At 42.7% G+C, this 27,280-nt stretch overlaps 1 protein-coding gene across 3 annotated transcripts in view; it reads left to right on the top strand.

The window, feature by feature from the left end:
• LOC131077302 (protein Iojap, chloroplastic) overlaps window positions 1–24,413 on the top strand; it is a 94,843-nt gene extending 70,430 nt beyond the window's left edge. The window contains exons 5-6 of one of the 3 annotated variants that reach the window (XM_058014764.2): window positions 22,975–23,125; window positions 23,251–23,863. In XM_058014764.2, the coding sequence (XP_057870747.1) occupies window positions 22,975–23,117 (143 nt within the window). In that variant the 3' untranslated portion in view covers window positions 23,118–23,125; window positions 23,251–23,863. Of the gene's footprint in view, window positions 1–22,974; window positions 23,126–23,250; window positions 23,864–23,925 lie in introns of those variants that run through there. The other 2 variants (XM_058014765.2, XM_058014766.2) reach the window with 2 other exon arrangements.
• The last annotated feature ends 2,867 nt before the right edge of the window (window positions 24,414–27,280 follow it).

Genomic DNA, 27,280 nt, shown 5'->3' with positions numbered 1-27,280 from the left:
GTCCTGAATTTTGTGGTCATCCCATTGAAGAAGAAGGGGTACGACGCCATCCTCGGTAGAGGCTGGTTGGTGGCGGCCAAAGCAAATCACAATTGGAAGAAAAACACCTTGTCCATGGAAAAGGCTGGCCGAAGGTATACCATTGACCTCAAAACTCAACAGGTCAGTGAAGAGTTGGCGTCGGAGTCAGAGTCCGACAGAGACAATACCGACGAAGGGAAGGAGGGCAGGGAACCAAATGATGAAGGCATCTTAGGAATTCAAGCCTGTTCTGAGGATGAGACGGATTCTTTGAGAGGGCTCTTCCATTGGCAAATGGAAGACTATGAATTATTGTATGGGTGCAATATGTTGGGGATTGAAGGACCTGACATGAACGAGTTTCCGCCAGAGTACGGACAATACAAGGAAGGGGATGTCCCTGTGGATGACGCACCAGCGCACAAGTTTGACAAAAGTAAGCCCATAAGGTATGAAGAATCCGCACTTCAAGTTACAAACCTTGGAGAAACTTCAGAACAGAAAAATATTCTGGTCGGCGACGACTGGAATCCCGTCTTAAAGACGGCGGCGTTCAAAATTTTTACAGAATACAAAGACGTGTTCTCTTGGACATATAAGGACCTCAAGGGGGTACCACAAGAACTCTGTGTACATCGGATCCCTTTGGTTCCCGGAGCTGTGCCCGTACGGAAGAGGCCATACAGAATGAACAAAAATTATGCGGCCAGGGTAAATAATGAAATTGACCACATGCTGGAAGCAGGGATTATCTTCAAGGTCCAGACGAGTGAATGGGTATCACCCATTGTGATATCTTTGAAAAAGGAGGCCGATCAGATAAGAATCTGTGTAGACTTCAGGTGTTTGAATGCTGTCACAATTAAAGATCCGTTTCCCATACCATTCACAGACACCATTCTCGAGGAAGTCGCGGGTCATGAAATTTATTCGTTTATGGATGGATTCTCCGGATACAATCAAATTTCCATTGCAGAGGAGGACAAATTGAAGACCACCTTTGTCGTAGAAGATGGCGTCTATGCATACAACCGGATGCCATTCGGGTTGTGCAATGCGCCAGCTACCTTTCAACGGATAATCCTCCATATCTTCGATAAAATGTCCGTAGGAAACTTCAAAGCATTCTTGAATGATTGGTCCATTTACAGCACGGAGGAGGCACATCTGGCCGCACTTGGCGAATGCATGGAGAGATGCCGACGAGCCCGCCTCGCCCTAAACCCTAAGAAATGCAGATTCATGGTGCCTCAGGGCAAGTTACTAGGGCACATCGTCTGTAAGGCTGGACTGAAGACGGACCCTGACAAAATACGAGTCATTGTAGAGATGGAGGCGCCCGACGATGTCACCGGTGTCAAGTCATTTCTTGGACACATCGGGTATTATAGGCGGTTTATTAAGAACTTTGCCCAAGTATCATACCCACTTGATAAGCTGACACGAAGGGGGGAGCCGTACGTCTGGGGGACGGCCCAGGAAGAGGCTTTTCAAGAGTTAAAATCACGATTGGTGGGTGCGCCAATCTTGACATACCCAGACTGGGACAAAGAGTTCCATGTACATGTCGACGCATCCAACTTCGCCATAGGGGCCACCCTGGCACAGGTCGGCAGCCACGGGCTGGACCACCCAGTATATTTTGCAAGTCGACTCTTGTCAAACGCGGAGAGGAACTACAGCACGACGGAGAGAGAAGCCCTCGGCATGGTATACTCCGTCCAAAAATTCCGACATTATTTATTGGCGACACCATTCACATTTTATGTGGATCACCAGGCGTTGATGTATTTGGTGAACAAGCCAATCATCCAGGGGCGGATTAGTCGATGGCTGTTGCTGTTACAAGAATTTACGTTCAACATCATTGTCAGACCTGGCAGGAGCCACGTCATAGCCGACCAGCTATCACGGATCAAGTCGGGAGAGCCGGCCGAAGGCATTAGCGACGATTTTCCGGACACCCATCTTTTCCGCATTGCCATCCTTCCTCATTGGTACACCAGTGTGGGTGAATATCTGTCAACATCAAAATTTCCGAAGGAAATGCCACCAGGTGAAAGACGAAAACTTGTATTAAGAAGCCGAACATTCCAACTTATAAATGGTCTTCTCTACAAAATGGGACCTGATCAGATCCTACGACGATGTGTCTTGGAAGAGGAAATCCCAGGAGTATTGAGAGAAGCCCATGAAGGGGCTGCTGGAGGGCACATGGGACCGGATACGACAGCAAGGAAGGTCCTACTAGCTGGCTTGTGGTGGCCGACACTGCATAATGACGCCAGAGAATGGGTGACAAGTTGTGATACATGTCAGCGTGCTGGGCGACCATTAAAAAGAGATTTCATGCCACTTAACCCGGCGCATGCTCAAGAATTGTTCGAAAGATGGGGGTTAGACTTCGTTGGTCCATTAAAACCGAGTCGCGCTCGACGATGTAGATACATTGTCGTGGCGACAGAATATTTGACCAAATGGGTCGAAGCCAGGGCGTTGGCAGACAACTCCGCCGTCAGCACGGCGAAATTCATTTATGAACAGATTATCACCCGGTACGGAATACCGATTCAACTGACAAGTGATAGAGGGGGGCACTTTGTAAATCATATTGTTCGACTACTGACAACCGAGTTCAAAATTTTTCATTCTCTATCGAGTCCGTACTATCCCAGGGCAAACGGTTAGGCCGAGGCAACCAACAAAATCATCGTGTCGGTAATTTATAAGTCCTGTGGGGTGGAAAAGGAAGACTGGGAAGAGCGTCTGCCTTCGGTACTTTGGGCGTACCGCACAACTTACAAAGTAACCACCGGGCAGACACCTTTCCAATTGATGTACGGCCAGGAAGCTGTAGTGCCGATCGAATTCATGGTGCCAAGTCTCAGAATCGCCATTGACAACAAACTAGGCGACATGGAAAGCCTTCGAGAGAGACTATACGCCTTAAATAAGTTGGATGAAAGACGAACGATGGCACAATGGGTGACAGACGTGGCCCAACAACGCAGGAAATACTGGCATGACCAACACATTCGGCGGGCGAGGTTCACGCCGGGCCAATTAGTCCTAAAGTATAACGGAAGGAACGAGATTAAGCCCGACAAGTTTAAAGTGAAGTGGCTAGGCCCTTACAGGATCCAAGAGGTTGCAGCCAATGGATCCGTTAAGCTCTCGACCCTCGACAGACAGGAAATTCCAGAGGGCGTCAATGGGTCGAAACTGAAAGTGTATCACCAGAGGGTGGAAGCGCGCAGGAGCAGCCCGACAGGAGGCGCACAGTCGCAGTCAGGCAATAAATGAAAATGGAAAAAAAAAAAAATTGAAAAAAATTGGAAAAAGGGGGAAAAAGGCACCACCGTGCGGTGGCACCACCCACGGTGGGCACCACCGTGCGGTGGACACCACCGTGCGGTGGCACCACCCGCGGTGGACACCACCCGCGGTGGGCACCACCCGCGGTGGGCACCACCGACGGTGGAAGCCACCGTGCGGTGGCACCACCGACGGTGGAAGCCACCGTGTGGTGGAAGCCACCGTGCGGTGGCAGCCGGGGTTATAAAAGCCGCACAAAGAAAAAAAAAAGAACACAACACGCGCATAAAGCTGCCGAAGACAAAACGGAGAGAAGGGGAAAGAAGCTAAAACACCGCGCGAAGCAAAGGATAAAACACCGCACGAAGCCACCGAGGGTTAGGATAAAACACCGCACGAAGCACAGGCTCCGCACGAGACAAAAACACCGCACGAAGCATAGGCTCCGCACGAGACAAAGTCACCGCGCAGCCGCGCCTACACCGCACAGCCGCGCCTTCACCGCACAGCCACGCCTACCGAAGGGAGATAAAACGGAGAGAAAGAAGCTACCGTGCGGTAGAAGGAAGAAGGGGGATTCTAGGCGAACAGCGTGAAAAAAAAAAATGCACTGCACAGTCTTCGCTCTTCGGTGCCTGGAGGCAGTTAGCCGTTTTTTTTTTACTACAGCTAAAATCAAGAATCAGTTACAGGAAGCTAATGGAGTCTGCGGGAAAAAGAAACTGGAAAAAACAATTGCAAGATAGCAGCCATAGGAAGCCAGATGCACGTATTCTCCCTTCAGGTGTTCGAATAGCAGGTGGCACAATGGAAGCCAGGCAGAAGAAAAAGACACCACAGCAGTCCACCGCACGAGGGAAGAACACCTCCACTTCACAGAATATCACTTTTGAGGGATTGAATGGGGTGGAATGTCGGAAATGGTGGCAAGACACGCCGGATGATAATTTGGTGAAAACAAGTCTTCGCCGAGCAGGGGTAGAATGGGCTATACGGATGCCTGTGTTCGCCATTCGCGAGTATGAGGGAGCATTGCGGTATATGGTTGACACCTTTGATAGCCGCTCACGGACGAGCACATTTGAGTATTTGGGGAAGGATATCACCATATCCTTCAAACCTGCAGATTTCACCAGAGTATTTGGCATCCCAGGCATACATGGCAAGAAAGTGGACTTGAAACCGAAGAAGATGACACGGGAAGAAAAAGAACATTGGATTAAGCGAGTGTCCCGAGACTTGACCCCCGCAGAGTTGGCGAGCATCGTAGACGCCACGAAGGGTCGTGGGATGCGCAGGTCCTTTGTCACAGAGGGTCACTGGCGATGCATTATGGACGTCATCAAAAGCAGGTTGACAGGGTCGGGTAGGGCATCAGACATCGCTCTACCACAGATAGTATTGATGAACGGGTTGATGAACGGAGTCGTCTATGATTGGGCTACCTTGTTATCCGAGCGGATGTGCGCCTTCTTGATGATGGAGCAGCGCACCTTTTACATGCCCCACTATGCCATTGGACTGTTCTTGGAGGCTACGCGGGAAGCAGTGCCAGAGGCTGAGTTGGAGGTACGGCCACAGGGACCCTTGGCGGAGGGTGAGCCTCCTATCATGCATTGGCGACATCTGGATATTGGACACTCTTCCGCGAAGCGGAAACGGGTATTAGAGACCACCGCAGCAGAACCAGATAGTGGGCGAGAAACTTCTAGCAGTGCAGAGGATTCCGAGGATTCCGAGGATGAGGACAACAGTAGTAGTCGGGCCACAGACGAGGGGAGGATGGAGCCCGCCGGAGAGCGAGTGTTGTTTGCACCACCCACACTTCCACTTGGCACACTTGTGGGGTCGTCCGCGGGCAGTACTTCGATTCCGGCATTTGGACAGAGCCGCACGCCCGTTACACTCAGGCCCGTGCAGCCGGCCGCAGCACCTTCCACCATACCAGCCGAGACATGTACCGACAGCACGGCAGAGTTGTGTGGTCCACCGCAGGGAGGCGTGGCAGAGGAGATAGTTGAGACGGAGCCTCAGGTGCGACTGGATGTCGTAGGATCCGATGCAGTGGTGACGGTTGCGGCCTCCTTGTTGGAGGAGCCCGCAGGACATGTTTCCGAGGGGGAGAGAGGGTCAGAGGTGTTGAGTGCAGTTCCATCCGTGGCGGCTATGGGGAGTTGGTTGACCCGGAGATTCCAGATGACAGTGACGCCACCCGTAGGAGCAGCTGTACTCTCACCTCGGCGAGAGCCTCCCACTGAGGTGGTGGATCTGGAGGATTCCTCGGTGGAGACGCAGGCACCAGCAGAGGGACAGGTCCTTGGAGAGGGTGTTCCTACCGGCCCAGAGCAGGCGACTGCTACACTTGAGGGGGCGGGAGAGACACCATTGGGCCAGCAGGATGCAGTTGGTGTGGTTGAGGAGACTTTTGAGTTACCACGTGGGCTTCCTGTACCTACATCGGGGCTAGAGGGAGAGGACATTGAGGTTTATCTGGCAGATATGGTGACGAGGGGTCGGCGAGTGGTGGCCGCGGCCCAGACACGGTCTCTACAGCAGGTTGTGGAGGAATTAGAGCAGGTCCTCCAGTTTATGCGAGAGGGCTGTCCCGCAGCTTTTACCTCATGTTTTGAGGCACGAGGGTGGCCAGTTACCCAGACGGAGGCGATGTTGGAGGCTTGGCGTGTGCCTCAGCCCGTCGTGGAGAGTAGGGTGACGACTCTCGTCCGGGAGATTGAGCAGGTTTATAGGGAGGCCTACTATACCTTACGCCAGACATAGCATGAGTCCGCGGTTCGCGAGGCTGGTCGAGTGGAGTTAGAGCAGGACATGGCCAGGCAACAAGCCTCGTGGGCAGCCGAGAGATCAGAGTTGGTCACACAGCTTGAGACAGCCCGTGCAGAGAAGGTTGCGGTGGACGCCCGTCTTTCAGAGGAACAGGGTGCGCGGCGTCTCGTCCAGCAGGAGTTAGATGGTGTTCAGGCCCAGTTGGTTCGCATGACAGAGTCCGCCGATACCAAGGAGAGGGAGCTACTGGAGGCTGCACTTATGGTGAAGACTGCCTTAGAGAAGGTGTTGGTAGCAGAGCGGGATGTGGCAGCGCGCACCCAACAGGTCTATGAGCTCCGCGCCCGCTTGGCGGCCCAGCCACCAGCATCTCACCCTTCGACTTCAGGGACGCTTCCTCAGCCCCCTCCTTGACTTTCACTTGGTTGTATATTTATATTACATTGTCTCCATTTTGTTGTAAGTCGTCGGAGACGACTTCTTTTTTTGGGGGGGATGATGTTATCGGGAAAAAGTGTATAGTTAGTAATGTTAATTATCAATAGTTAGTTAGCCGACGGGTAGGTAGTTGGAGTCGCGACGGTTGGGTCGCACCCCTTCGGCAGTCATATATTGTACCACCTTCGGGTGTTGAGACAGGTAATGTTAGCCGTGTCAGATGTAATGTAATATTGACGACAGATATAATATGAACATCCTTTGACATTAATGGCAAGATTATTCTGGTACTTCTTTTGTATTTGCATTGTGCATTACTGTTCGATTTCTGTATTCTTCCTGTTTACCCAGTGAGGTAAACAGGCTGGACCCAACTGTAACGTGGGAAGCAATTAAATATATTATTGGGCTGAACCCAAATGTAAGGTGTAAAGGCAATTACATATGTTATTGGGCTGGGCCCAAATGTAACGTGGAAAGGCAATTCAATGACTATTGGGCTGGACCCAAATGTCTAACGTGGGAAATGTACATTGACAATATAACATTATTTAATTAACATGCAAGCCGACCTTAGGATAATTGGCGCCAAAAGGTTGATATATAACCACTTCAAGAGGAAATCATTTGAACACAATCATTATCAAATGCTATCTGCTCTCCTAGCAGCGATCCTTCCTCATGCGAACTTGTATAAGGCGATTGTGCAAACTCTTCAAGGTTGATTGTGGCAAAGTTGTCAAAGTTCTTCATAAGGTCTCTTGTGCGCATCTGATCTAAACATCTACTTTTCCTCCTAATCATCTGCTATTAATGAAGGGCTGCATTCATCACTGATATCTTGAATAACAATCTGAGATAAGTCATTGCCTTGTAAACTGTCTACATTTGAGATAATACATATCACATTTAAAGGCTGGGTTTTTCACCTACAAGAGGGAGGTTTTCCTAGGGTATTGGTGTCTTGTGTCTTGTGTTTTATTGCTGTTACTTGTTATTCACAGTTGGATTATAATCTAATTGGTTAAATTAACATCTGATTGCTTAAAATTAACATGGTATCAGAGCTTTAGGTTCATTCAAATAATCAGATTATTAGTTGCCCTTCACTTTCAGTTTGGTGTTTTAGTTTTGCAAGATGGTTACAGGTCTGAAAGTAGAGGATAGACTTGAAAGTGCCCTCAATTTCACATCATGGAAGGTTCGTGTCCTCCTTGCTCCTGAAGAATTAGAGCTGTTAAAGTTTGTGGAAGATATGGATCTGACTGAACCTTCGGATCCGGAAGAGCTAAAGCAATTCAAGAAGAATGCTCTCAAAGCAAAGAAGTTCCTTATTGATTCCGTAAAGGATCATCTTGTTCCAGTCATCTCCAAATTGAAGATAGTTCGAGAGATGTTTAAACATCTAGAAGGGATATATGAGATCAACAACATCAGTCAGACACTTACATTGAGGCAGCAACTTCTTCAAGTCAAAATGAGCAAAGGTGATTCAGTCATGTCCTTCTTCATGAAGATTTCAGAATTGAAGGACCAACTCAACGCCATTGGAAGCGAGGTTGTGGACAAGGATATTGTCATGATTGCTTTGAATGGTCTTCCTGACTCTTGGGATCCTTTTATTCAAAGCATAAGTGGAAGAGCGGAATTCCCTTCCTTCGATCGCCTCCGGTTAGATTACATTCAAGAAGAGTCACGCCTTGTTGGCAGAGAAATGCATAAAGGCTCTCATGGAGGAGATCAACATGTGCTTGCATCTCAACATGTAAGAAGAAAGGGAGGTCATTGGAAGAAGAACAACTTCAAAAGAGATAGAGACTTCAGACCTCCTGCTTACGATTCAAGGAAGAAGCCAAGGGATCTTTCACGTGTCTGTTGCTTCAGATGTGACAAGTTTGGACATTATGCTAAAGAATGTTAGAACCCGCCCATGCAAGGAGAGGCCACCCTGAATGAAGTTGCAAACTCAGAAGACAATGAAGACTACCTCTTCATTTCTGCCTTGTCCAGCAATGTGCCAACCGATAGCAACACTTGGTTGATCGACAGTGGTGCATCTAGACACATCACGGGATATCGAGAACATCTCTTAGACTTGATGGAGAAAGAGTCCAACCTTCATGTGGTAATTGGTGATGATGCTTAGTATTCGGTAAGAGGTTTTGGTAGCACTTCTTTAAATTTAGAATCTGGCATGTCCTTACATCTTAGTGATATCTTATTTGTACCTGAAATTAAGAGGAATCTAATTTCTATTTCTGCTCTAGAAGATAAAGGTTATCAAATAGCATTTTTTGAGGGTAAAGTACTTGCATGGCCTAAGAAATCTTGCATTAAATCTGCTCGTGTTATTGGAAATAGATATGATAGTTTGTATAAGCTTCAACTAACCCCATTCGAGCGCTCATTCATGAAGCTCCTGAATTTAGCGAGCTATGGCATAGAAGGCTCGGTCATCTTCACTATCAGGCACTTCCTTCACTTGAAAGGATGGTTAAAGGTATGCCTAAACTTAATCAATCTCATGATGATGCTTGCAAAGGTTGTGCATTAGGTAAGAACACTAAAAGTCCATTTCATAAAAGTGAAAGTAGAGCTAAAGAAAAATTAGCACTTGTTCATTCTGATCGATGTGGACCCATGTTTGTTCCTTCACCTAGCGGATTTCTATACTATGTTACATTTATAGATGATTTTTCTAGAAAGACTTGGATTTACTTTCTAAAATCTAAAGAATCTGATGAAGTGCTAAGTAGGTTTAAAGAATTTAAAGCTCTAGCTGAAAATATGTCTGGTAAAAGGATTAAAGTGTTAAGATCTGACAATGGAGGTGAATACACCTCAAGTAGCTTCATTGACTTTTGTGTAGAAACAAGAATTAAGAGGGAGTTCTGCGTTCCCTACAATCCTCAACAAAATGGTGTAGCTGAACGAAAGAATAGAACCATTGTTGAAGTTGCCAAAGCTATGATTCACGATCAAGATCTGCAGATCTTCTTATGGGCTGAAGAATCCAAGACTGCCGTGTACATTCAGAATAGATGTCCTCACCGTGTCCTGAAGAACATAACTCCTGAGGAAGCTTTCACAGGACTCAAACCAAATATCAGCCACCTAAGGATCTTTGGAAGTCCTATCTATGTTCATGTGCCAAAGGAAAAGAGGACTAAGCTAGAGCCTTCCGGTAAGAAGGGTATCCTTGTTGGATATAGTGAATCTTCCAAGGCATTTCGCATCTACATTCCTGGTCAAAGGTACATTGAGGTAAGTAGGGATGACTTTCAAGAAATCTAAAGGTTCTCTTATTGATAATGATAAAGAAGTTAATGATAATCAAGATATGGATATTGATACTAACCCTGAGATTCAGAGGGAGCCTATTGAGCCTCCTGAACCTATTGAGCATGATGATCCTCCCGAGCCTCTGGTTCCAACTGATGGACCTAGAGATATTGCAGTTAGCAAGAAAAGACCACTTTGGGTTAGAAGCACAATTCAAGATGTAGAAAAGTTTGTAGCTCCTAGTGGCACTTTCAGAGAAAGTAAGAGACCTCAGAAGCTCCCTAACTATGTTGCAATGATGTGCAACATCATTGAGGTTGAACCATCTAGCATAGAAGAAGCTATGAACCAGCAAGCATGGAAGTTAGCTATGGACGAAGAGTATCAATCCATCATCAAGAATGATGTCTGAGATGTTGTGCCTAGACCTAAAGGTAAGTCTGTTGTTTCTTCCAAATGGTTGTTTAAAATTAAACATGCTACTGATGGTAGTATAGAGAAATATAAAGCTAGATTTGTAGTTCGTGTTTTTTCTTAAAAGGAAGACATAGATTATGAAGAAACATTTGCTCTTGTTGCTAGATATACTTCTATTAGAACTATTATAGTTATTGTTGTAGCCAAAGGTTGGAAATTACATCAAATGGATGTAAAGACTGCCTTCCTTAATGGTGTTATTGAGGAAGAAGTCTATATTGAACAACTTGAAGGTTATGAGATTCATAATAGAGAAACTCATGTGTGGAGATTGAAGAAAGCTCTCTACGGTCTCAAGCAAGCCCCTAGAGCTTGGTATGAAAGAATTGATAAGTACTTAGTCAGTTTAAGATTTTATAAGAATGATGCTGACCCTAACATTTACTTTAAAGTATTTAATGGTGAAATGCTAATTCTGGTTCTATATATTGATGATTTATTTCTAACTGGTGAAGATAGTTTCATCATTAGGTGTAAGAAAGAATTAGCTACTGAATTTGAAATGAAGGATCTAGGTCTAATGCATTACTTTCTAGGGTTAGAAGTGTGGCAAAGACCTAATGAAATTATTCTAAGTCAAGGTAAATATATTATTGATATATTGAAAAGATTTGGTATGATGGATTGTAAACCTATGTCTACTCCTATGGAAACTAACTTGAAGAAGTTGAGTATTTCTGCAGCTAACTTTGATTTTGCAGATCTTTCAGAGTATAGGCAGTTGATTGGATCCTTGATTTATCTAGTCAACATTAGACCAGATATTTGCTATGTATTGAGTGCACTTAGCCAATTCATGAACCAACCAAAGCATGTTCACTTGGTGGCAGCCAAGCACATCCTGAGATACTTGCATGGAACAATTGGCTATGGGCTGAAGTATCCAATCAACACAGTAATCAATTTGGAAGGCTACTCTGATTCTGATTGGGTTGGAAGTGTTACTGATAGGAAAAACACTTTAGGAATCTGTTTCAGCTTGGGTTCCGCTATGATCTCTTGGGCCAGTAGGAAACAGTCCTCGGTTGCATTTAGTACTGCAGAAGTTGAATACATTGCTTCAAGTGTGGCAACTAGAGAAACAATTTGGCTTCACAAGCTTCTTGCTGGGTTGTTTGGACAACCTTGAGAATCCACTGTTATTTATTGTGATAATCAGAGTTGTATTAAAATGTCTAATAATCCTGTGTTTCATGACAGGTCAAAACATGTGGAAACTCATTATCACTATATTCGTGATATGGCACAAAGAGGTGCCATCCAGCTAAAATATATCAGCACTGATGAATAGGTTTTTGATGTTCTCACCAAGCCTCTAGCTCGGGTGAAGTTTGATTACTTCAGAGAGAAGCTTGGAATGGTGGAGAACACAACATTGATTGAGAGGGAGTCTCAATCTTATTGATGCAATTCAGTCTACATCTTCCACCCTCTGCGGGCAATGCAAGGTGGAGTCACCCTCTGCGGGCAATTCAAGGTGACATCGTGTCCTTCTCTTGGAGAAGGATGAGGTGTAAGACGTCTTCCACCCTCTACAGGCAATGCAAGGTGGATCCATCCTCTGTGGGCAATGCAAGATGGACATCATGAAATGAGTTCATGATATTTATGTGTTTTTATTGCAGGTGTACTCTATAGAGCTTATACATTTATCCTTGCGGGCAATGCAAGATGAAAGTCATGAATGGATCATGTTTCATGACATATGGCAGATATCCTCCCTAGCTAAGAGGGAGTGTTGAAAATGTTAGCTAGTTCGGATACCTGATTATCGAATTTTAATGTTGTCAAATGACAATTAAAATTCATACGTATTATCTTAATTAGATTTGTTATTGGGCTGGACCCAAATGTAATGTGGGAAGCAATTAAATATATTATTGGGCTGAACCCAAATGTAACGTGTAAAGGCAATTACATATGTTATTGGGTTGGGCCCAAATGTAACGTGGAAAGGCAATTCAATGACTATTGGGCTAGACCCAAATGTCTAATGTGGGAAATGTACATTGACAATATAACATTATTTAATTAACATGCAAGCCGACCTTAGGATAATTGGCGCCAAAAGGTTGATATATTTCCACTTCAAGATGAAATCATTTGAACACAATCATTATCAAATTCTATCTGCTCTCCTAGCAGCGATCCTTCCTCATGCGAACTTGTATAAGGCGATTGTGCAAACTCTTCAAGGTTGATTGTGGCGAAGTTGTCAAAGTTCTTCATAAGGTCTCTTGTGCGAATCTGATATGAACATCTGCTCCTCCTCCTAATCATCTGCTGTTAATGAAGGGCTGCATTCATCACTGATATCTTGAACAACAATTTGAGATAAGTCATTGCCTTGTAAACTGTCTACATTTGAGATAATACATATCACATTTAAAGGCTGGGTTTTTCACCTCCAAGAGGGAGGTTTTCCCAGGGTATTGGTGTCTTGTGTTTTATTGCTGTTACTGTTTATTCACAGCCTGATTATAATCTAATTGGTTAAATTAACATCTGATTGCTTAAAATTAACACCAGGCACGGGACTCGCTGAGTTTGGCGAGTTTACGTCAAACTTGCCAACTCGGCGAGTCTGGCGAGTTCACCCTCTAGACTCGGACGAGTCTGAGTCCGAGCTCGCCAAACTCGGAGGGCATGTATTGTACTTGGAGGCAGTTTTACGATCTCTGGTATAAACTATCACCTTGCACTCTGCAAAGGGTGAAAGAGGTATTACACCTCAAAGAAACTACCACCTTGCACTCCACAGAGGGTGGTCCCACCTTGCACTCCGCAGAGGGTGGAAGATACACACAATGTTATCATAGGAGCTGAAAACTCCCTCTTGGCCAAAGTATATTTTAGAGAAACAAGGAATACATGTTAGTTCTATCAAAACATCCTTGCAATAAATTCAGAACTGATTTGAATTCAAATGGTTAGCCATACTTCTCAAATCCAACACTAGAGATACAAATTTGTTTGTAAATCAGATTTCAACATCAATGGTTAGAAACCAGCAATATGTTTAAGCTTTACTAAATATACTCAACAACAATGCATTCACTGAGGATTGTGGGGAATATGTAACTCCCTCTTAATCCTTATCTAAGTAATAAGTTCACTAGTTAATTTACTTCTATCATAGTTTTAAGGATCTATCAATCATATCCTTAATTGAAAGTGTGAGTTGAAAGCTTGTATAGGCTTTCATATCTAATCCCGATGGCACGAGCTGATTTGATGTTGGACTCCTTAGGCCATGCAAGAACTCTTCCTTCAGAAAATACAACCTGATAACCTTTATCTTCTAGAGTAGATTCCTTTTTATTCCGGGTACAAACAAAACATTACTGAGATGAAGGTAAATACCGGAATCTAATTTTAAAGTAGAGCCAAAACCTCTTACCACATAACGAGCATTGTCACCAATAGTCACATAAAGGTTGGACGACTTCTCCACCAAATCTAAGAGATGCTCCCGATAGTCTGTGATGTGTCTAGATGCACCACTGTCAATCAGCCAAGTGTTACTGTCTGACTGAACATTGCTTGACAAGGCTGAGACAAAGAAGAAGTCTTCATTATTTTGCTGTTCCGAGACTTCATTTAGGTTCGCTTCTCCTTGCTCGAGCTGAGATTGACAGTCCTTTGCAAAGTGACCAAACTTGTTACATTGGAAGCATCGAATGTGAGATAAGTCCTTTGGTTTCTTCCTTGAATCAGGAGCAGAGGGTTTGAAATCTCTATTTCTCTTGAAGCTATTCTTCTTCCAATGGCCACCTTCCTTCTTAGCTGTGAGGACATGATGATCACTGTCATGAGGATTTCTAAATTTTCCTTTTGTAACCAAGCGAGATTCCTCTTGAATGCAATTTCCTCTCAATCGATCAAATTGAGGGAGCTCCACTCTGGCATTGATTCCTTGAATAAAGGGCTCCCATGTAGAAGGAAGACCATTTAGAGCCGTCATAGTTAAGTCACTATCTTCAACATTCTTCCCAACGGTAGAAAGCTGATCCCTTAGCTCAGAGATCCTCATGAAGTAAGCAGCTACAGGTTCTCCTTTCTTCAATCTGATGTGAGAGAGCTGATTCCTTAAGGCAAGTATGCAACTAGTGTTGTTGACTTCATACATCTTCTCCGAGGTGTTGAACATCTCTTTCGCAGTCTTCTTCTTGGAGATGGATGAAACAATGTGATCTTTGACGGAATCAATAATCATCCTTTGTGCTTGGTAGTCCTTCTTCCACTCTTCCTTCTCCTTTTCGTCTTGAGGTTCAGCAACATCCTTGCTGATGTATTCATTAAGGTCATTTATGGCCATCATTATTCTAACCTTCCATGAAGTGTAATTGCCGGAACCTTCCAACCTATCTTCAGTCCTAAGATAAGAAGCCATGTTGACCTGAACTTGAGCAATAGGTTAGACTGAAAAATGACTGTAATTGATGAATTTGATCACAACTATTACAAACCAAGCTCTGATACCATGTTAGTTTTATGTTAAACTTAGCAATCAAATTGACGGTAAAGAACAAGAAAACACAAATGCACACATAACACAGTGATACCCTGGGAAAGCCTCTCTCTTGGAGGAAAAACCCACCAACAATAGTCTCATATCTGATTTGATTAAGCAAATTACAAGTTTACCCTTCTAGGGCATAGCAAAACTTATCTTAATCTGGAAGTCAGGGTGATGTGCAGATTGCTATCAAACTCAGAGAGTCTTTGGGCAGCCTTGACATGCTCCAGCAGACCTAGGGCAAATTCGGCAGCCCATAAGATCTTCGCCCAGCCTAATAGACAAATCGCTGACTGATAAGCACAATTCGATGAAGTTCGCTGCTGTAGACAGTTTGCATAAGGCAGAGGGATGAATTTGCTTTAGTTCGCTGCCTTGATTATTTTCGCATTGTATTCATTGCTTCAGATAAGCATTCACTGCCCTAGAGTGCAGCTCCAGATTTGCTGATCACGGATGCTGATCAATGAAGGAAATTGCAGATCACATACGATAGAAGTTCGCTAATCTTGTAGAGATAATTCGTTGAGTGAATGTATTCTATTGATGCTTGCATTGCCTTGAATATATATGAGCTTTTACATCTTATTTGACTTAGGTCGGCCTGTACAGTAAATTTATAAGGCATCTAAAGTTGGCGCCCAAAATAGGGTTTGACGCATAATAATTACAAGTTACATATTATAGGGTCAGCCCTATTGTTAGCGACATATTGTATGTTCGGGGAAAAAAGTAATTAAGTGTTTGTTATTGATGTAACCGAGGGTAGACAGTTACGAGTGTGACGATTATCCCTCGCACCCCCTCAGTACCTTTATATACCTTGTGAAAGTATGGTCGCAGAGATATTGGAAGTACTGGCACTTGGCATGAATAAATAAAGGCATATGAGTTCTTCTGTTAATTGACATTGTTGTATACTGTCATATTTACTACATTCCCGTACTGTTATGCATTGTTGAAACATACACCCCTCGGGGGAAAACATTTGGCGCCGTCGCCAAAATTAATCTGGAGCACGGGAATATACTACATGGCACGTGGATAAATGGGACAACCATTGCCCGAAGGAAGGAGCAGTAACCTTGACGAAGACCCTGAAGAACTGTTCGAGGGAGAACTAGCACTCACGAAAGATTTCTCCTGCATCCTCCAGGCGGCGATCAAAACACACGTACAAAGAGAAGCCACCACCGAGGATGTTCCAGAAGATGTTGTGTGGAGTGTGCTTGGTGTAAGCCCAATGGTAAATCGTTTGATGAGCAACTTGCCCAACCTTTTGGCACAGGCATTTTTGGCTCTTCAAAACCGCAGGGAAGACACCTATCGGGAGAACTGATGACAACAAATCCTACTGGAGTTTTACGAGCGCCAAGAAGAGGAGTGCGATGAAACCAAGCGAGGGGTAAATAATCCCTGAACTGTGTACGGGGGAAGGAGAATAAACAAGAACACTCCCATTGTAATGAGTATGTCAGTGACATACATTATATACGAGGGATGAATTAATAAAAGTGTTTTTTTTTAATATGATGTCTTGTTCTATTTCATAAGGAGAATTTAGAATTAATGCCCAATCTGCTAAATAAGGACAAAAACAAAAAGGAATACGTAGGGGACTCTGAAACCGCCAAACAAGCATTAATTCTCGAGCAACAAGCAGAACGAAGAAGAAGATTCAAGAGGATTGCCGAAGAAGGAAGTGACGGAAATGGCAGCAATGGCTTTGGCGAGGACCAAGATTCGGTGTTAATCAAAACCACCAGGAAACGGTTGGGGGATTTGTCCCTCATGTTGGAGGAGATTGGTGATGGGAGTGCGGTCGACCCGTACACACCATTTAGGGGAAACGAGACGAGAAGGGAGAAGGGGACCGAAATAGAGAACAGAGAGGTCGGGGATACCGGTGCAGCCGAAGGTGTCAGAGGGACATAGGGGCACGGTACGAGAAGCAATCTGTTTGGCTCGACGACATCCAATCCTAAAAGTCAGAGTCACGTAGTAGGAACCAATGCACCAGTTTCTGGAGGACCAACCTATGGAGGGTTGGGTTCGGGAGGCGCAGGCATCGCGCAACGAAGAAGGGTGATGGCAAACAGACAAAAATTGCCAAAGTTCGCGGGGGATGGAAAGGAAGACCCCGTACAACATTGCCGTACATGTGAGACCATCTGGTCCGCCAATGGGGTGGTGGACCAGGCGGAGTGGGTGCTACAATTTCCGGCCACACTGAGGGGAGTAGCCATTGATTGGTACTTCGACATAGATAAACAAAAGGTGACTACATGGGCTAACTTACAAAAAGAATTTCAAGCAGAGTTTCCGCGACTACGAGACGATAATGAAATTGTGGTCGAAATCTACAGTACAAAACAAGGTAAAAAGGAGACGGTCCGTGCGTACGACGGGAGGCTGAAAGAGTTGTTGGGGAAGATGGATAGCTAGCCAACAGACGGGCTGAAGAAGAGATGGTTTGTGGAAGGATCGAGGCCTTCCCTTCGGAAAGAAATGAAGATTGTACCGCCCACATCGTATGACGATGCGTACAACAGGGTGATGGACCTGGAGAGTGAACATAAAACATCTAAAAAGGAGGACAAATCCTCGTTCGACAAAGACAACTCGAAAGAAAGCAACAACGGTGGGGAATCCAACAAGAAGGTTCAAGCGCTCCAGAAAGGCATGGAGAGAATGATGAAAGAGTTTAAAACTAAGGGGGTGTAGAGGGCGTCCCTGATGAAGAAGGCGTCGGTGGTGGTGTAGTGGTGGAAGCCAATCGCCCACGCAGCTCGTACACCTGCTCAGTCCTCCTCTTCAGATCTCGTTCTGCCACCATCTGCCTCTCCATTGCAGTCTTAACCATATAGGCTGCCTCCAACACCTACTTCTCCTTTGTGTCGATGCTCTCCAATGCACTAGCCAATCAAGTCTTTAATAGAGCTCTGGATGCTCTCTCCTCCAATTGCGTCTCCATCCTCACCCTGGTTGCCCTTTCCTCCTCCAACTGTGCAACCAAGGCAGACTTATTTGCTACCAGAACGTCCGTCGCTGCCTGAACTTGTGCCAATGCAACCTCAACCTCCCGAAACCTAGCAGCCAACTCCTCCCGAGCCGTCATTGCTGCTACGTGCAAGGCCTCAACGGTGGATGCCATATGCTGTGTCCTCCTGAGCTCAAAGTAGCCTTCTCGGAAGGCCTGCTCCACCTGTCTCAATAAGGACTGCATCTGGGTCTCTCCAACTCCCTTAGTGAGGCACCAAGCCTCCAGCATCCCCAGGTTCTCCGTCTCACGCCACCCGCCAGACTCAAAACACCTCACAAACTCTTCTCTGCATCTAGTGTTGACAAAAGTGAACAATCTCTCCATCCGTTCGACCACCGCGGCATCCTCCTGGAGTCTCGCAGAGGTCACAAGCCGCTGAGCTCCTAGAGTCATATCGGCAATGAATTTCTCAAACTCTCCCAAATCCTACTGTACTCCAACTGTCACCCCCTCATCTCTGTAAGGACTCATCACTACATCTGTGGGGGGCGAATCAGCCCTCTGAAGCCTACTGCTCCCTACTACTTGGAGAACTCCCTCCCTCGAGATCAATAACATCCAGAGAATGCATCTCCCTACGTGGAGATAGAGCAGCCTCGCCTATAGGTGCCACGGATGTGAGTTGATAGCGGCTCAACCGGGCACTGAGGTCATCCTGGAATGCACGTGTCTCCACCATTTCCTCCTCTATATGACTCGGCACATCCTGCTGATTGTAGGCCCCCGCACCCTCCAAGATACCTGGCTGATCTACGGAGTCCACCACAGGGACTGCATTAGTAATAGAATCGGTCCCTGGTGTGGTCTCGGCCCTTGGTGGTGTCATAGCGATTGTGACCCGAGATTTGGGAGAGTTTGAGCAGTTCATTGCCGATATGACTCTAGGAGCTCAGTGGCTTGTGACCTCTGCGAGACTCCAGGAGGATGCCGCGGTGGTCGAATGGATGGAGAGATTGTTCACTTTTGTCAGCACTGGATACAGAGAAGAGTTTGTGAGGTGTTTTGAGTCTGGCGGGTGGCCTGAGATGGAGAACTTGGGGATGCTGGAGGCTTGGCACCTCACTGAGGGAGTTGGAGAGACTTGGATGTAGTCCTTATTGAGATAGGTGGAGCAGGCCTTCCGAGAAGGCTACTTTGAGCTCAGGAGGACACATCATATGGCATCCACCGTTGAGGCCTTGCACGTAGCAGCAATGACGGCTCGAGAGGAGCTGGCTGCTAGGTTTCAGGAGGTTGAGGCTGCATTGGCATAGGCTCAGGCAGAGACGAACATTTTGGTAGCAGATAAGTCTGCCTTGGTTGCACAGTTGGAGGAGGAAAGGGCATCAACATGAAGGAGAAGGAGGTGTTGGAGGCAGCCTATATGGTTAAGACTGTAATGGAGAGGCGGATGGTGGCAGAACGAGATTTGAAGAGGAGGACTGAGCAGGTGTACGAGTTGCGTGGGCGATTAGCTTCCACTACTACACCACCACTGGCGGCTTCTTCATCAGGGATGCCCTCTGCATCCCCTTAGTTTTTGATTTTGGTTTCTGTTGTAGAAATGTATTCCCCATTTTGTTTGTAAGTCGTCTGGAGACGACCTTTTTTGGGGGGGTGATGTTGGCGGCATACTGTTCGTCCGGGGAAAAAAGTAATCAAGTGTTTGTTAGTGATGTAACCAAGGGTAGACAGTTACGGGTGTGACGGTTATTCCTCGCACCCCCTCGGTACCTTTATATACCTTGTGAAAGTATGGTCGCAGAGATATTGGAAGTACTGGCATTTGGCATGAATAAATAAAGGCATATGAGTTTTTTTGTTAATTGACATTGTTGTATACTGTCATATTTCCTACATTCCCGTACTGTTATGCACTGTTGAAACATACACCCCTCGGGGGAAAACACCTATCGCATCAACAAGTTACATCATATCACCCATATAGGGCCAGCATGAATCACAAGTTACAATGCCCATTTAGGGCTGGACCCAATTACAAGTTACACAAGTTGAGTGCCCAAATAGGGCCTGCCCTTTAACATTCACAAGCTACATAATATAATCACATAAGTAGGCCCATTAAACATTTACCAAGCTAGGTCGGCCCAATCAAGGGATACGACCTAGCTATATTTGATCAATAAAAGTTGTTGTTTGGGGCCACACCCATATATTGTTTATACCAAACTTACATTGTTTTACACTCATGAAGGAATCCGAGGGCTACCCCTAAACATATTACAATGTCATGACATACAAAAATGGAGCTGTTAACAAAATGGTTCGACAACCTATTCGTATAGGATCATTTACAAGTGTAGTTTTACCCTATATGCTGGCTAACATTGTTAAAAGGTCAGCAAAACCTGAGCAAATCTTGAACTTACACACTACTATTATTAACTTTTTCCATATACCATCAACCGTTGTCATTTTTACCAAAAGTCCTTATCCTTCTCCCTCTTTTTCCTTTCCATGGTTAGGTGGTGGATTCAATAGTGCAAAGGACTAGTAAACGTCAATAACCCTCTCCACACTTATAACGACTTTGAGGAAGACAATTCCACATTTCGCCTTGTGACATCATTGTTCAATGTTCATTCCATTCCCCTAGACAATGAATCGGATTCATGGGCCATTAAGGGCTGCATAGATCTACGACCACTCTCTTGATGAGCTACATGGAGCAGTCTATTTCTCCAAGATAGACTTGAGATTAGGGTATCACCAAATTTAGGTTAGAGAGGACATTGAGAAGACAACATTTAGATGTCACTATGGCCATTTCAAGGTTTTAGTCATGCCTTTTGGGTTGACCAACGCGCTTGCCACTTTTCAATCTTGCATGAATCAGGTTTTTCATAGGCAGTTACGTAAGTTTGTTTTGATATTCTTTGATGACATTTTGATTTTCAGTAGGACATGGGAGGAGCATTTGAGGCATCTTGATGAAGTTTTGGGCATTTTTGAGGCTGAATCCTTGTTTGCCAAGGAGTCTAAATATGAGTTTGGGATGACAGAGCTGTTGTACCTTGGTCATATAATCATCTCTAAGGGAGTCAGTTTTGATCTAGAAAAAATCAAAGCAATCCTTGATTGGCCTCCACCCACAAATCTTACATAGTTGAAGGGTTGCTTTGGGTTATATGGTTTCTATAGGAGGTTTGTCAAAGATTTTTCAAAGTTTGTTGTCCCACTCATAGATTTGACCAAGAAGGGAGCCTTTACATGGTCTGAATTAGTGCAAAAATCATTTGATAATTCAAACAGTTGATGAGCACATGTCTTGTTTTGGCTATTCCAGACTTCTCCAAGCCTTCTGATTTTGAATGTGATGCTTTAGGTAATGGTATTGATGAGCACATGTCTCGTTTCAGCTATTCCAGGCTTCTCCAAGCCTTTTGATTTTCACTGTGAGTCCTAGACTTGGCCAAGTTAGTGAAAATTTGAAATAAAAAAAGAGCAAACATTGAAAACACTCAAACATGATAGTATGAAAGTCAACGTTTTTTGAAGGGTCTGGAGGACTCTTGAAGGTTGGCTAGAAGCAATAAGATTACGAAAAAATGACATATGCCATAAAGGTTTGTGTGGTCTCAAAGGCCTTGATTTGGCCTTGGTGGCAGGGGCTCCTCCCCTCAACCTTTTACTATATCTCGAGAGGAAGCATTTGAGGGGCGCTACCCCTTGACCCCATTGGGGGCACTGTCTCATTACCCTACTTGGAGTGCTGCCCCCAAACTGTGTAGGTATGTTTGCCGTTGCGTCAAAAGCTCGAGCTATCAACGCCCGCTACAAACGCCAGACATACTCAGATCCACGGGAGGCGGTTAAGCCATGTTGCGAACCCCGAAGGAGGTGCTGACCACCAAGTCAACAATCTCCCCCCCAACACCGACTGAGGGTTCTGCACCAACGGAATGAAGGAGACCTCCTGGGATTTGAACCCGTGACCCAAGGCTCTGATACCAATTGTAGGTTTGTTTGCCATTGCGCCAAAAGATCGAGCTGTCAACACCTGTTACAAATGCCAGACTTACCCAGATCCACGGGAGGCAGTTAAGCCATGTTGTGAACCCCGAAGGAGGTGCTGACCACCAAGTCAACAAACTGCCCACTCTAGTTTAAAAAAATCAAAAAGCAAAAATCAGTGTGGGCCATGTTGGATGGAAAGTTACATTATTTTATTCTTTGGACTTTTTCCCAATTAAATCCCAAGTAATTGAACTACATGCATGCTTCTGGTTTGTTGAACAAATCTCTATTTCAAGTAATGCTCCTATGGCTATAGCAACATTTGTAAACATGTCTAAGATACAAGCGCATGACTCCACATAGAGCTGCTGGCAATGCTAGGCTGAGTGATACAAGCTCCTTTCTATCATAGTTCATGACTCTATATTGTGATTTTTGTTTTTGATGCCACAGATATCATAATCCATGATTTTAGTGTTGTTTCCTTCAGCTAGAATCTGCTTTTATACTCATTTGATTGATGAATAGTTGTGTATGTGATCAATGTATCTTCTATTCAATTAGTTTATTGTGTCTTTAAAGTTTATTTATTGATGGGTGCATGATAAATGTTTCAAATCTTTAAAAAACTTCATATTTCAAGGTTTTTTCAATTTGCAGTCTTAGTTAACTCTATTCTCCAAATCAGAGTCAGAGTCTGGGTCAAAAATCAACTTCCTGAGTCTGACTCCTGTAAAATTGATTTTTAACATTTAAAATAATTTCTATCTTTCCAGATTTTATGCTTTATTTAACTAACTCTGCACAATTGAGTTGAATGATTAAATGCATGCATTTCACAACTGAGTCAAATGATTAAAATGCATGCATTTCTCATTCATTCTCTGTTTTTTAACTAAAATTGTTTTTCCCTTTAAAACCAACTAGAAAAGTAGTTGTATTGGTATGTTGGTGCAGAGAACCACTCTGCATTGAATGATTGGTCTCTGATCTGCTTTCACTATATATGCATACATGCTAAAATTACAATTCTATCAGTTCATTATGTTTTCATTTGTCCCATTCACCATTTCCCCTAAATCCATCATAGGATGTGCGCTGCATTGTGTTGCATTTTTAACTAAAATTTCAATATCAGAGGCAACCTACAGAAGTAAAGTGGAAGGATTTCCACAATCTATACTTCCATGCATCAAGGTTCAACACTCAACCTGCAAAATGATCAGAAACAGACTGGAGGGATACACATGCTTTCCCATAAAACAAAGCTACATAATATGATTTTCATGGTAAAATATGATGTCAAACACAATTTTGTATGTATATGTACTTTTTGTTTGTTAACAATGTCCTTATAATTTATGTTCATATTTGTTTCCTGCCCCTTTTTTATTTGTTAAAATTCTTATTGCAGGGGTTCTTTGCCTTAGATGTCATGATTGAGGGATATCTCTTCCATCAAATTCACTTCAGGCCTGAACATGACCTTGTCTATTGGAGTATTCCACACCCAGAATTGGATGTGATAGTTGTTCAACATTCAACATTTATACATTTAAGTATTTGGACATTCAAACATGTAACATATCTTTTAGGGATTTGAATATGGATCTCTGCTATAAAAATCCCTTGATGTACCACTCGTGTTCATCCCATTTGACAGTCTTCCATTTGCATGATTTAATCATTCTACATGCCAAAAAGACTATTCTTGCTCTACTTCAGATGCCAAATTGGTATGCATATTGTAGCAAAGCATTGGTCTCGGTACTGATGCCTAGGGCCTAGGAACATTTCTCATGCTTAGGAATAAGGTAGCTCATTACAACTATGCTTTAAAGTGGTGATCTTGTAGTAAATTTGACTCTTCCTAGGTTGTAGGAATATTTCTTAGGTCGTAGGAATATTTATCTCTCCCTTCCTCTCACCAACTTGAAAGAAAATTTAATCATCTAATTGTTGCCTTGCTTTTTTAAATGCATGGCTGATATTCATTGAAATTTATTTTGAAGGTTGTTTAAACTTTATACTATTACTTCAAATATTTGCAACTCATGAGCCTGGGATGGAATTCTCTGGGATCTTGCAGGAGAAGTGGTTGTACACATTTTCCTTCCTCAACAAAGGGAATTCTATAATTTGGAAGAGTTTTATGGCAATGCAACTCCTATAGAACTTCCATTTAAAACTGAGGTGTCACGCCAGAATGATTACTGAGTTTGATTTGCTTCTTGGGAAATAATGGAGGATCAAAAGATTTCATGTTTTCCAAGGTTCGGTTCAGGTAATGCCTAATGTTCAAGTTATATGTACACAATTGCATTGTTGCCCACTGGAGGAGAATGGTGCTGCGGGGACACGATTTTAATTATAAAATCTTTATGACCACACAATTTCCTCGTAATTACTAGCTCATGTTGCAGTATACCTTGTTTACAATGAGAAAATATGTTTCAGTTAAAATTAGCCAGTGAAAGTGTTCATCAACATAATCTGTATATTTTTTTTACTCGGTCATATGTAATGAACAAACTAGATGATTTCAGAAAGTTTAATGATATTACACTTATTTATTAATTGTATTTCTGTTCCATTTCTTAATAAATGTTGATGGAAGGAAATTATTTTTAATAGAATTTTGAATTAAGAGTAATTTGCATGAGTTCACCTAATCTCTTGTTTATGTTTATTCTCTGTATGCAATATTCTTTAAATTTCATTCATCAATATTAACATACTTATATTAGCTGTCTTTACATATTTATATTTAAAAAACTATAATCTGTACATATTGATATTTAAAAAAATTATGTAAAATATGCTGAGAGATATCAATTTAAATTATAAAGACATAAATATAAGAATACTAATATTAATACTAAATATACATTTATCAACAATTTTCATGGCATCAAAATAAAATAAATTAAAAGTGGACAAAATTAAAATTCACCAACAAAAATTGAAAATAAACTAGACTATTGCAAATTTGCATTTTTTCTGATATTTGATTTTTTTAAATAAATTTAATTATAATTATTTGAATATTATAAACACAACAAAAATCTATTAAAATAATTAAATTTAAGCATATATTAATATTGAAAATCTAAATTAGGTATTTTAAAATATAGAGTTTTTAATATATTAAATTTTTAAAAATCTAGGCTTAATTATTGTAGGCTTAAATTTTTTATTTAGAAAAAGTGATAATTAAGTTGAGCATTAATTGAAGAAGTTTTACATTACCTTCATACAAATACTATGTAATAGGCAACATAAATTTTCATTGAATTGAGGATAAAAAAACATTCAAATTGCAAAGTGGACAAAAATCATTTAAATATATACGTCTCATGTTATTAAATTTTGGGATGAAAGAAATGGTAATATACCATGACCATGACCCACACAAAGTTGCTCCACTTAAATCCATGACCTTGACCAGTTCTTCACAACATCTTTGTAATTGGGCTTCAAGTTCATGAACTAATCCACACATACTCCAATCACTAATAACAAAAGGAGATATCCCCTAGCATTTTCATTTGGCAAAATTACATTGATATGATGAGAATAAAGTTCAAGCAATTGATGGGCATCTTTGAATATGAGACTCTCGCCTGCACGCACTTGTAGCACTTCCTTTGAAAACGCAAGTGAGAAATTTGTTTGGCTATGTATTGAAGACTTGATATTTCATAATTCTTCAGTTCAATATATATTGAGTATTGTATACACCTAAAATTGGCTTGAGAAAATTAATTAAATACATGCTATTTAATTAATCCTTAGTTCCTCTATCTATAAATAAATTCTTTAATTTATTTGTATGATTTATGACATTTATTCTTCTTATCCGAAAATCGTTTCCGCATCATTCTCCAACTCATCTTGTCATGCCACATCAAATTGCAACATCAACATGTGTCTCATATAATTAGATATTCTCAAATATTTAATTGCACTAATATCTTCAACCAATTGGGAGGACACTTGGCATTCCCATTTCCTCTCCATCTTTCACATAGCACTTGGTTTCTCTTAAGCAAACATGATCCACTTTTCTCTCCAACTTCTCCATCTCCAACTCTTCATCTTCTCAAATCGAATCTTGACTATCCATCTTTGCCACTTAGGATATGAGCCTTGGAAAATCTTTAAATAAACTCTCATTTGCACAAATCAAAGGCTAAGTAGCTAGTAAGAATATAGAGCATCGAGCATTTAAGCATTTTTAGCAATTAGCAAGTAATCTTTGAACATTTTTCATAGCATAACATAGCCTTTTTCATCGAGCATAGATCAAGAGAGCATTCTAGCATTATGTAGATCAAATTGCATCTCATCTAGATTAATATCATACATTGTAGGAATAATTTCTTGCATTTTGCATTCAATCTCGTTCTCTAGGTTGTCATTTTGAAAGCCACAAGTGCATAAATCTGAGAGCTAATATGGCTTGATAAATCCTTGGAGATAGAGCACAATGAGACATTCACAAGAGGGCTGAGTTTGAATTACTTTCTCTCAAATTTGCTTTCAATTTAGTATCGGTGGTGTAATTAGAGTTTTAATTTGATTGATGTCATATTTTGTTACACATTTTCTGGCGCCCACTGTGGGGCCTTTTCCTTGTTTTAACATTTTATCGCAGGTTTTTGACAAGTGCAGGTCTGAAGTTCTGTTTCAGTGCATTCAACTTAAAGTCTAGCACATTCAACTTAAACTGTTGTGCATTTGATCTCTGTTATTGCACATTTAATAGTTCTTCTAGCGCCTACAAGATTTGTTCTAGCTCATTTGATAAATGGTGTAGCGCATTTAACAATTAATTTAGCATATTCAATTTCTGTATTAGCGCATTTGAAACATAAACCAAAATTTTTCTAATTAGTGCTTTTGTTTGTTTTGCAAGTAGAATTCTGACAATTGAAAACCAAACAGAGAAGAATTCAAATTACTAACAGTGTGTTGTAGGACCTAGCATGGAGATCTTTTCAAAATAATAGTTTATTTTTTTTATCCAATGTTTAAAATAGGCACATAGCTTACGTAAAGGGTTAATTGAACATTGTCTGCTGTGTTGGTAAAGTGATAGGCATATGCTCTCCCTTTAATTGGGTGACCAAAAAGCTAGACTCACTCTTTTAATTCATTACATTAAGATAACACCTCTAGAAGGCCTGCCCTCCCGAGTAGCCAATAAGGTCAAGTGAGAGGGGAATGACCTAAGTGGGAACGACTAAAGCCAAGTTATTCCAACCCACTATAATCAAATGTGGTTGTGATGAAAATCACCCCCAACGGTAGTGTTCACTAATAGCTCCTCCTCCCCCCCCCCCCCCCACAAGTATCCTTGTGATGCGTAAATCCTTTGTTCTAAAGGTTGGGAGGCCTCTTGAGGGAGTTTATCACTAACACATTGAATGACAACCCTTTTT

This window comes from Cryptomeria japonica, chromosome 8 (genome assembly GCF_030272615.1).
Source record: "Cryptomeria japonica chromosome 8, Sugi_1.0, whole genome shotgun sequence".
Lineage (NCBI taxonomy): Eukaryota > Viridiplantae > Streptophyta > Pinopsida > Cupressales > Cupressaceae > Cryptomeria > Cryptomeria japonica.
Note: the sequence above shows the minus strand (reverse complement) of the source record. Positions and strands in the feature narration are given on the sequence as shown.